Below are 11,431 nucleotides of genomic sequence, written 5' to 3'. Positions count from 1 at the left end.
GATGAACGGGGCCGATCAGATTTCCTCTTTTAAGGATTTAAAATAAAAGCCACAAAAGGAGATTGCCACTTGATGTTAAGGTGAACTGGGAGGCCCTGAAGTAGACTCAGGACCATTGCAAGCCATGTGTGCTCGTGCTCCACCCTCCCTGCCACTCTACACCTCCTCCAGAATACTACAAATAGTCCATAATAACTATCTGGAGCTAGTGCGAGAGTTTTGTTTTGTTTTGAATGTTTCTTTCAAGTACCAAGATTAACAGATATTCACAGAGATTGACAAACTGTAGTAAACAGGTCAGAACGGATCAAGCCTGGGAGAGAGGGCGCAATGGTATCTTTTTTTAAGCCCCCAAACGTGTTGCAAAGTGTTTTCAATTTCATATAAACGTTTAAAGGACCACATAAAGACAATCCAGAGCAAATGCATCTTGCAGTTTCAAAGGCATTTCCAGCTGCTTTTTATAGCTCTCACACTGGGCTACAGAGCTGCACAAAATCTTCGGGCAGATCCACCTACTGCTCCCCCTCCCCTGGGTAGCGCTGAACCAAATCCGCAGACTTTGTCGATTGCTTCTGCCTGGGCAGACCCGCCTGGATCGACTGCTCCTGCCTGGCCCGTCCCCGGGCGCGGTAAAAGCGTTTGAATCCAGCCTGGTGGCCGCAGCGACATCCTCAACCCTCACAATCCTGACCAGCCTCAGCCGCTTCCTCTTTCTTTTACATCCCTGACTCTCCCGAATCACAAGAGTGGAAACGGAGAAGCTCAAGCCGCCGCGATGTCCGAGGCTTATTTCCGGGTGGAGTCGGGTGCGCTGGGGCCTGAGGAGAACTTTCTTTCCTTGGACGACATCCTGATGTCCCACGAGAAGCTCCCGGTGCGCACAGAGATCCCTATGCCGCGCCTCGGCACTTTCTTCTTAGACCGGAGCGGAGGGGCCGAGACTGACAACGCGATCCCTCAGGTAAGCGATCCGGCCCGGTAAGACTATAACTCCCGATAGGCCTTGCGGGCTTGGGGCGCCGCGTCGCTGGGCGCGCTGCCCTCTGGGATCTGTAGTTTTATGGGGAGGCAGGGCCGTGCGTGGAGGAGTCTTGTCCGCTGGTCCCCCGCCGACCTAGCCTTCGCCACCCCTACGGAAACTAAATTTATACTGGGTCGTCAGGCTCCGTGCAATACGGATTTCATTTTTGAAACTATCCATATTCAGCAGTGTCTTTTCACCCCTACGTGTGTTGATGCTTAAGGATTGGCGCCTACGGAATACTTGAGGACCAGGGTTCTGATCACTTTTGCCTTAGAACACAACAACAGTTTTGGGTTGTATAGAGTAGATGATGTCTGGGAACCGCAAATTGCTAGATTCATTCGTGCATAATGAAGACGGTATCAGCAACCATATCCTTAGGGCTTTAGTGCAGGCATGGATGGGGTGGGGGGAGTATACTTTTCCATCTATTACCCCGTTAGTCCTTCAACAACCCTATAGTTAGGTGTTGTTACATATAAGGAAATTGAAGCCCAGAAAGTTTGGGCCAGGGTCTCATTGTAAGTGGTGAGCTGGGATTCGAACCTAGGACTGCAGGACTTCAAATTCGAGTTTGTCCCAGGAACATGGCTTGTAATGGTCATTTTTGATTTCCTATTTAACCTAAGTTTTGTTTAGAAGGGTGCTTTTGTTTGGTCTGTTTTGAGTTAATTTTTATCGAAGTAAGGCATATGCAGAGTTTAAAAAGTCAAATGGTACCGAAAGATTTATAACAAAAAGTAGCAGGCCCTGCCTTGCTTCCCTCATACCCCTTTCCATTTCCACATGGTCTGTCTCCTTTTTCATAGTTTCTTCAAAATTCATCTCCGTATTTCTAAATAATGTTCTTAAATTTATCTTGATTTTTAAAAAAAATTTAGACATTATTTATTGACTTTCCATTATAGTAGTTAAGGATTTAGTTCTCTTACACAGTGATATACAGAGGTATCGTCCATATTTTATTCATATTTCCTTCATTTTTACTTAATGTCCTTTTTCTGTTCCAGGATCCCATCCAGGACACCAAATTGCATTGAGTAATCATGTGTCCTTAGGCTCCTCTTGGCTTTGACAGTTTATCAGACTTTCCTTGTTTTTAATGACCATGAATTTTGTGGAGTGCTGGCCAGGTATTTTGTTGAGAATGTTCCTCATTTAGGATTTGTCTGATGGTTTTCTTACGATTAGACTGTGTTTTGAGGAGGAAGACCACAGAGGTAAAAGTGCCATTTTTACCACATCGTATCAAGGGTACATGCCATCAGCATGACTTATCATGTTGATAGATACCTTGATCACTTGATCGAGGTGGAGTTTGTCAGGATTCTTCTCTGTAAAGTTACTCGTTACTCTTTTTTTCCACCTTTCCAAACTGTTCTCTCTGGAAGGAAGTCACTATGTGCAGCCATACTTAAGGAGCGGTGAGTTGTGCTCCACTTCTTTGGGGGCACAGTGTCTGCATAAATTATTTGGGATTCTTCTGCATGGGAGATTTGTGTAGCAAGGTCTTTAATGACATTTAATTTCATTCATAGACACAGGACTATCAGATTTTCTTTTCTTGTTTTACTCTTGGTACCTTGTTTTTTTCCCCTAGGAATTTGACTATTTCATCTAAATTTTCAAATATAGTGTTATAATGTTGTTCAAATATCCTTTTACTATCTTTTAAACATCTTTACAATTATAGCTGTGTCCTGATTTTTATTCTTTTTTTTTTTTTTTAATAAATTTATTTATTTATTTTGGCTGTGTTGGGTCTTTGTTGCTGCACGCGGGCTTTCTCTAGTTGTGGTGAGTGGAGGCTACTCTTCATTGCAGTGCGTGAGCTTCTTATTGCGGTGGCTTCTCTTGTTGAGGAGCGCAGGCTCTAGGTGCGCAGGCTTCAGTAGTTGTGGTGTGCAGGCTCAGTAGTTGTGGTGCACGGGCTTAGTTGCTTCACAGCATGTGGGATCTTACCGGACCAGGACTCGACCCCGTGTCCCCTGCATTGGCAGGCAGATTCTTAACCACTGTGCCACCAGGGAAGTCCCCTGATTTTTATTCTTGATATCGAGAAATTATGATCTCTTTCTTAATTAGTCTTACTAGGAGTTTATCACTTGTGTTAGTCTTTTCAAAGAACTAAGTAATGGCTCTGTCAACTTTCTCATTTGTACTTTTATTTTTAGGTCGTTAAATTCTTATCTTAACTGGTTCTTTCCTTCTACTTTCTTCAGACTTGATTTTCTTTGTTCTCTTCCACCCAGTCACATTTTGAGATGGGTACCTAGGTCATTGATTTTTCAACTTTCCTTTTTACATTTTTAGCTGTGCATTTCCTCTAGCTTTAACTAGATTTCACAAGTTTTAATTTGATTTTCTGATTTCCATTGTGAATTCTTCTTTGACTCATGGATTATTTATAAGACTGGTGCTTAGGTCCAAACATTTGGGGATTTTACTATGTACACTTTTGGGTTTTGATTTCTGGCTTAGTTCGACAGTGGCAGAGAACACAGTCTGAATGATTTCAGTTTTTTGAAAGTTAATGCTTGCTTTAAACCCCAGCATAAGATCAATTTAACCCTTCTATATATGCTTGAAAAGCTCTATATTGTGAAGTAATGGTCTGCAATACATAATTTATATCTGTAAATTAGGTCAAGTTTGTTATTTGTTTTGTTGAGATCGTTTATATTCTTACAGATTTTTTTGTGTTTGCTACTTCTCATTTATCTAAAGAGATATGTTAGTATCTCCCACAATGATTATAGGTTTGTCAGTTGCTCTTTTTAATTCTGTTAATTTAGACAGTATTTATATTCTTCTTGTGGGTTTAATGACCTTTTTATTATTGTCACATGTCCCTCTTTATCTCTAGTAATGCGTCTTTCTTTTGATTACTGTTTGCATAACTTTTTTCCATCCTTCTATTTTCAACCTTTATATGTCTTTATATTTATATTTACGGTATGACTCTTTTAAGTGGCATATAGTTGGGGTTTTTTTGTTTGGTTTGACAATTTTTTAATTGGTATATTTAATGTATTTACATTTATTTAATTATTGATTTATTTGTGTTTATTTTTACCTTCCTATTTTCTTTGTGTTCCATCTGTTTTAGTTTCCTTTTTCTTTTTTGACTTCTTGTGTATTAATCAAATTTTTGTTATCCATTTTCCTTTTTATTATTTATTTTTCTGTTATTTTAGTGGCTACCTTAAATATTACACAATCATTTTTGACTACCAAGAATGTTATATGAATTACTACTTTCACCACTTCACAATCATGCTAGAATCTAAGAACATTTTAACTCCATTTTCTCCCTCCTTTCTTTTATGTTATTGTTGTCATGCATTTTAATTTGACTCGTTTTAAATCCTATAAAACATTATTGTCATTTATTGTTATTTTTATATTTACACACTTATTTACTCTTTCTATTACTCTTTTTTTTTCCTTCCTACATTTCCATATTTCTTGCTGGGGTCATTTTCATTCTCCCTTCTTGATTTCTTTACTCTGGGTCTTCTAGTGATAGATTCTCCATTTCTGTCTGTACAGGGGGTCCTAAAGACCAACGCCGGGTTCGATGATTCACTAAGAGGACCCACAGGACTCATCAGATAGTCATGCTTATGTTTAAACTTTAATACAGTAAAAGGATAAGAGCAAAATCAGCAAAGGGAAAGGGTGCATGAGATGAAGTTTGCAGGAAACTAGACACAAGTTTCCAAGAGTCCGGTCCCAGTGGAGTCATGCAGGACACAATTCCAATAATGAACTGTGACAACATGTGTGAAATATTGGCTACCAGGGAAGCTCATTAGAGACTCAGTACCCAAGTTTTTACTGGGGGCAGTTTACATAGGCACTCTCTACCTAGCGCATACCAAGATTCCAGACTCCAAGAAGGAAAGCAGGGGTTCAGCATAAGCCACATTGTTTGTACAAACAGTGTAGGCGCATTGAGGCACTCTTCTCAGTCCCAGGAATGGTGGGAACTCTCCTGAAACGCAAATTCCCAGATACCAACCAAGGGTCATCCTTACAAGCAGGCCTTTCTAAGGAGAGCAGTCTCAGGCTGCTGTGTTAACTTTTTAGTGCACACTTTCTGTCTGGAAATGCCTTTATTTCACCTTTGCTTTTTTTTTTTTTATAGTAATCTTTTATTTATTTATTTTATTTTTATATTTATTTTTGGCTGTGTTGGGTCTTCGCCTCTGTGCGAGGGCTTTCTCCAGCTGCGGCAAGCGGGGGCCCCTCTTCATCGCGGTGCGCGGGCCTCTTCACTATCGCGGCATCTCTTGTTGCGGAGCACAGGCTCCAGACGCGCAGGCTCAGTAGTTGTGGCTCACGGGCCTAGTTGCTCCGCGGCATGTGGGATCCTCCCGGACCAGGGCTCGAACCCGTGTCCCCTGCATCGGCAGGCAGACTCTCAACCACTGCACCACCAGGGAAGCCCCTCACCTTTGCTTTTAAAGGGTATTTTCACTCGATATAGAATTTCAGTAAGCAGTTATTTTCTGTCAGCACTTTGTAGCCGGCTTTAACTCTTATTGTTTCTTCTTTAAAGGCAATATATTCCTCACCTCCACTAATAGCTGCTTTTGTCTGTGTCTTTGTTTTTCAGCAATTTGAGTAAGATGTGCCTCGTTGAGGTCTTATTAATATTTATTCTTCTTGGTATTCATAATGTTCCTTGAATCTGTGATTTTATATTCCTTTTAATTTTGGAAAATTCGTGGCCATTATCTCCAGATATTTCTTTTGCCTCAATCTATCCCTCCTCCCCTTCTGGGATTCAAATTACATGTATGTTAGACTTTTTTTTTTTTTTAAACCATATTCCATATGCCTCTTAGGCTCTTTTCTGTATTTTCTCTCCATGATTTAGTCTGGTTATTTTCTACTGATCTTTTTTCCAATTCATGATCCTCACTTCGTCTATGTTATATCTGGTAAACCTGTTAAATTTGACTTTATCTAATGAGTTCTTAAGGTCAGTTATTGCATTTTTCAGCTCTGGAATTTCCATTTGATTTTTTATTTATTTTAAAGTCAGAGCCTCATTACTGTTGATATTTACTGCCAAATACTGGACTTTACTTTTCTCTCTTCTTTCTTGGATCTTGACCCCTTATGTCCTGGCTGCTTGGGCAGCTTTGAACCAAATATTTTTCTCCCCAGTCCTGTGAGGTTTACCAAAAGCTCTGCTCACCCACCCCTCAAAGCCACCCCCACCTTTAACAGCAATTCTCCTCTGTGAGAGTTTGTGCCTTTGTTGCCTCCTTAACCCAGTTACGCTTGCCTTTTTTTTTTTTGGATGTTTCTCTCAACTTCTTGCATTCAAGATTATGAAACTTTGCTGTGGTCCCTGCCCTCCCTTCTCCTCCTCCTGTTCACCCTGGTGGTGTGTGGGTGAGGTAGGGAGGGGGGACCCCCAAATATATATCAGCCCAACAGCCCTAAGTCTCCTGCTTTATTATTAGGAAACAAAACAACACCAACAAAAAATGGCATCATGAGTAAGAACAGCACTGTCAGATGAGTTAGTTGAAGTTTTTTTTTTGTACTGTGTCCTCAAATTTAACGGATTAATGTGTCTTGTATATATAAAAAGAAAACCTCTAAGAAAAGCTCAGAGAAAGACAAATACTGTATGATTTTACTTATATGTGGAGTCTAAAAAACAAAACAAGTGAACGAACATAACAAAATGGAAACAGCCTCGCAGATACAGAGAACAAACCAGTAGATGGTTGTTAGAGGGGAGGGAGGAGCAGGAGGAGTGAAATAGGTGAGGGAGATTGAAAGGTACAAACTTAATTACAAAATAAATGAGGCACAGGGATAAAGTGTTTTTTTAAAAAAAGTGGAGTCCATATGATCTTAATGGAGAACGTTTTTCAGATTCTCATTGGGATATTAAAATGCTAGCCAAATTTCTAGCTGTTTTATATAGAGCTGATTGCTTCAATTGGTAGCTTCTGCACATTTTTAACTGCTTGTTTTTAGGAGTATAAATGTTACTTTTTTGCAGACCTTTGAGGTAAAAACAGGCCCTTGCATGTGCTATTCTTGTCTATGTTCATTTTAGTGTTTCTGCAGCTTGGACTGCAGAAACTGCTTGCATCGTGGCCACCTCAGCTATTTACTAATTCTGTTAAGGCTTTAAAAAATAGAGACATTTACCTTTTCTGTCATCTTTAAAGCTGCCTAGTGGGCTGGGGAGGGGCTGTAGCCTGAGCTCAGGCTGACCCTATTTTTCTTTATATTCCCCAGCACCCAGAGAGGTGCTTGGCACATAGTAGGTACTCAGTCAGTGCATATGTGGAATAGATGTTGAATCTTCAAAGAAAGTAGAAATGTTTACTATACCTCTGAAGTATCTGCAATTGGACAGTTTTTATTTATGTTAGTTAGAAAACTCTCCCTTTGTGCCACATTTTTGTTCTCGACTTTGTTTTTGGTATATAAATCCTTTTTCTCTCTCCATTCCATCATGACATAAAACTTCAGCCCACACAGTTCATTTCTTCAAGTCACAACTACATCTTCTGTATTTGACAGTCATTCCCCTAAAGAGAACAGGCGGTATTGATATTCCCTCAGGCCATGTGCATTTCCTTTTTGTCACACACATTTCCTACTATGTTACTTGTTTTTTTGTTTTTGGTTTTTTTTTAATTTATTTATTTTTATTTTTGGTTGCGTTGAGTCTTCGTTTCTGTGTGAGGGCTTCCTCTAGTTGCGGCAAGTGGGGGCCACTCTTCATCGTGGTGCACGGGCCTCTCGCTATCGCGGCCTCTCTTGTTGCGGAGCACACGTTCCAGACGCGCAGGCTCAGCATTTGTGGCTCACGGGCCTAGTTGCTCCGTGGCATGTGGGATCTTCCCAGACCAGGGCTCGAACCCGTGTCCCCTGCATTGGCAGGCAGATTCTCAACCACTGCGCCACCAGGGAAGCCCCATGTTACTTGTTTTTAAAACCTACAATCCTGTGCGATACAGGGCTCAAAGCTTGAACTCCCCTTGTGGCTGGCAAAAGGACTTTTTGACAACAAGCGCCGGATCCTTTCTGTGGAACTTCCCAAGATCTACCAGGAGGGTTGGAGGACCGTGTTCAGTGCAGATGCCAACGTGGTGGACCTCCACAAAATGGGGCCACATTTCTACGGGTTCGGCTCCCAACTCCTGCATTTTGACAGTCCAGAGAACACAGACATCTCCCAGTCTCTCCTGCAGGCAAGTTATTGATGTGAAAACCTATGGCATTGCACATGTCTCAGGAGCCAGCTGTGGCAGCCACCAGATGTTACTCTTACCCGGGGAGTGTATGGTTTATACAATCAGTTTCTTGTTATTCCGGGTCGGCCTACAATTAGACTGTGTTTGCTGATTATATATACACGTAAATATGGCTTGTCTGTCGCTCTTCATATTTGCTTGCTAAGAGTTGGGACCAACAGGAAGTCCTGGAAATAAGGTACTTGATTACAGGTGGCAGAGGAGACGCAGACCTCCTTCTAAGTCCTCAACCAGATTCTTGCCTTTCGTGCCATTTAAATGTTCAGGGATTAAAATGTATCTGATTTCTCTCTCTCGCTTCTTCAGACGTTTGTTGGACGTTTCCGCCGCATCATGGACTCCTCCCAGAATGCTTACAACGAAGACACTTCGGCGCTGGTAGCCAGGCTAGATGAGATGGAGAGAGGCTTGTTTCAAACAGGGCAGAAAGGACTGAATGACTTTCAGTGTTGGGAGAAGGGGCAGGCGTCTCAGATCACAGCTTCCAACCTGGTTCAGAACTACACGAAGAGAAAATTCACTGACATGGAAGACTGAAGGCCAAAAGAACACAGAATTGCTTTCTGTAGACTTATCCCTCTGTGTGTCCTTGATAGGAGCCTAGTTGACCTTGTATAGGGCCAGAATCATGTCCCATCTTGTGACTTATTCCCTGCAGCAGTGTCGGGAGTGCTGCCATCTGGTGGAGAAACAACATGCTGGAGGATGTCCCTGGCCCTGTAAGCCTTCCAGGACTATCCCACCTGCTGACCCACAGACCAGACCTACTTAGCCCAGGAACCCACAGCCAAGGAGAAACCAAAGTCCTTCATAAATAAGGATCATGAATACCTATATCGCAATAGAGTTGGAACTGGGACTCCTCGTGCCTGGGAGTTTGGACAGCCTTAGATATCCAGTTTCACTAGCTCCAAAGGACGGGTACAAATGGGCCTTCCTAGCCTGTTCACAAAATGTCCTCTTGAGCTTAATTGCCTCATCTTCCTCATGGTTGCGCAAAGGACAGTACCCCCAGGATGCTGGCTCTACTTGTAAATATCTCCTGCCACCTGCCTGTGGGGAGTTACCCAGTTTCAAAAAACAGTTGCCAAGAATAAGGAAAGAAAAGGGAAAGCCCAGTGAGTGGCAAGGCTTTTACTAAAGAGAAGACGTTGCTTTCCTCTTCTGTGAGGAGGGCTTCATGAACTGGACTTCACATAACTCTACAGTCAGCCTAGGCGGGAAATGGTTAAACTGAGCTTGTTTTTGCCTCTGGATCTTTAAAGCCCCCGCACAGTTATTCCATGCTCTCCCTAGGAAAGCTGTCAGGGAGTCGTTTGGAATCGCAAAGTAGTTGTTAAAGGGTGTTAACCAGCCCTTATTACATTGAAATCAGGGCTTCAGGGTTGCTGGTTATGAAGAGCCCTGTTTGAGAAGCTTAGCATGGCAGATGTGAGTGGGCAAGGGACCTCGGTCATGGTTTTTTTCTCTTCAATAAGTTTTGCAATATTATTATATAACAGATTCCTGACCAGTTACTGAGACTCTGTTTAAGCAACCACAAAACTCTTTCCCTGGAGATCAAGGAGGAAACCTCAGGCAGAGTAGGAAACAGCATCCCTGGGACCCACTGGACTTTTTGAAGGGCAGTTATCTCCACACCATGGCTCCCCTTCCAACTTCCCACAACTAGTGAAAATTGCCTTTGTCGCTGGAAATTACAGTGGGATTTGGGTCTCCGGATTGTGCAGATGTCTTGATGCAAACTTAGAGTGTCAGAAATATTTTTTAAATGCCTGTTTTAAGATGGAGCTGATGTTTTTATAATTTTATTTTGGTGCTAAATAAATGATCCACTTTGCACATGAATACATTCTGTACAAGTACTATTTCTGTAACTCGAGTACTACAGATGATCAGGCAAAGCTATCAGAGAATTTTGTCTTTGATCGTATTTGACAATAATGCCCCAATAAATCCATGTTTTAGCAACTGCTCTTTTGTTTGCACAATACTCATAAATACGGGGGACATTCTCCATAGGGATGAGCTGTGTCCTCGGAAAGAGGGACTTCCATTGCTGTCACAGCACTTACGTGTAGCCAGGGGTCCAGAGATGATTCATAGTCAGTGAGAAAAGCATATTTTTTAACTTTTGGATTCACAGACAGCTTTGTTTTTAAAGTCAATCCTAAGGCTGCTGCCGTTTTTTTTGTCTTATTAAAAAAAATTTGGCTCAGAGGCACATACCAAGAATATGTGGGTACGCACGTGTAGAATTTATTCCATTTTAAATTTTGAACAAATTATATTACAGGGAGCTTCCGAAGCCCATCTCCAATTACAGATTTGCCTTCTAGGCTGTCAGTTACTAACCCTCTCCCCAGCAACCTTCCCCCAAATCAGTCTCTTGGTCCCTTCAAAGAGGTGAATTTTTCAAAATAAGTCAACAAATTGGCTCAGATACCAAATCACTCTTAAAAACAAGGGGGAATGTGTGCTCTTTCCCCTTAAAGGCTCTGTTCCCAGGTAACTCTGGTCTTAAGTACATACAAAAGACCTCACTGTCTTCAGGTTTTTTCCCTGGGGTACAAGTGGGGCTGCCGAGAGGAAGGGCCAAGGCTTTGGTTTCCCAGGTCATTTCCTCCCGCTCTCCTGACCTCTGCGTTTTGAATGGCTCCGTGGTCAGTCCTCGGATCTCTTCTAGCCATTCTGACTCCCTCCAGTGTCAAGTTTTAAATACCACCATCTATACGTTGATGACTCCCAAATTCCATCTCAGCCAGACCTCCCTTCAACTCCAGACTTGCGGCCAACCACCTGCTTGACATTCCACTTCAACATCTGACCCCACATGGCTGAAACTGAGGCCCTAATCTTATTCTCACAGTCTCCTCCTATCATCTTTCTCATCTCTGTTTTTGACAACTACATCCTTCCCTACTGCTCGGGACAGAAACGTAGGAGTCCTCCTTGGCCGTCTTTCTCTTACATCTTTTGGGTCAACCTTCAAGTCATTGGCAGAACCTGCCCGCCTCTTCCCCACCTCCACTCCTGTCCGGGATGGTTGAGGTCACCTCCCAACTCCTTCCCTGCATTCATTCACCCTTCCCCACCTTCAGACTCT

The 11,431-nt window shown here is 42.3% G+C and overlaps 1 protein-coding gene across 2 annotated transcripts; it reads left to right on the top strand.

The window, feature by feature from the left end:
• Positions 1-622: 622 nt before the first annotated feature.
• On the top strand, positions 623-10,296 carry GINS3 (GINS complex subunit 3). 2 transcript variants are annotated; one of them, XM_068527819.1, is made up of 3 exons: positions 623-964; positions 8,029-8,262; positions 8,632-10,296. In XM_068527819.1, exons 1-3 carry the CDS (start codon positions 779-781, stop codon positions 8,860-8,862), a joined length of 651 nt encoding a protein of 216 aa, XP_068383920.1. In that variant the 5' UTR covers positions 623-778; the 3' UTR covers positions 8,863-10,296. The 2 variants fall into 2 exon arrangements, with proteins under 2 accessions (XP_068383920.1, XP_068383921.1); XM_068527820.1 differs by lacking the exon at positions 8,029-8,262.
• The last annotated feature ends 1,135 nt before the right edge of the window (positions 10,297-11,431 follow it).

Source organism: Eschrichtius robustus, chromosome 19 (genome assembly GCF_028021215.1).
Source record: "Eschrichtius robustus isolate mEscRob2 chromosome 19, mEscRob2.pri, whole genome shotgun sequence".
Lineage (NCBI taxonomy): Eukaryota > Metazoa > Chordata > Mammalia > Artiodactyla > Eschrichtiidae > Eschrichtius > Eschrichtius robustus.
Note: the sequence above shows the minus strand (reverse complement) of the source record. Positions and strands in the feature narration are given on the sequence as shown.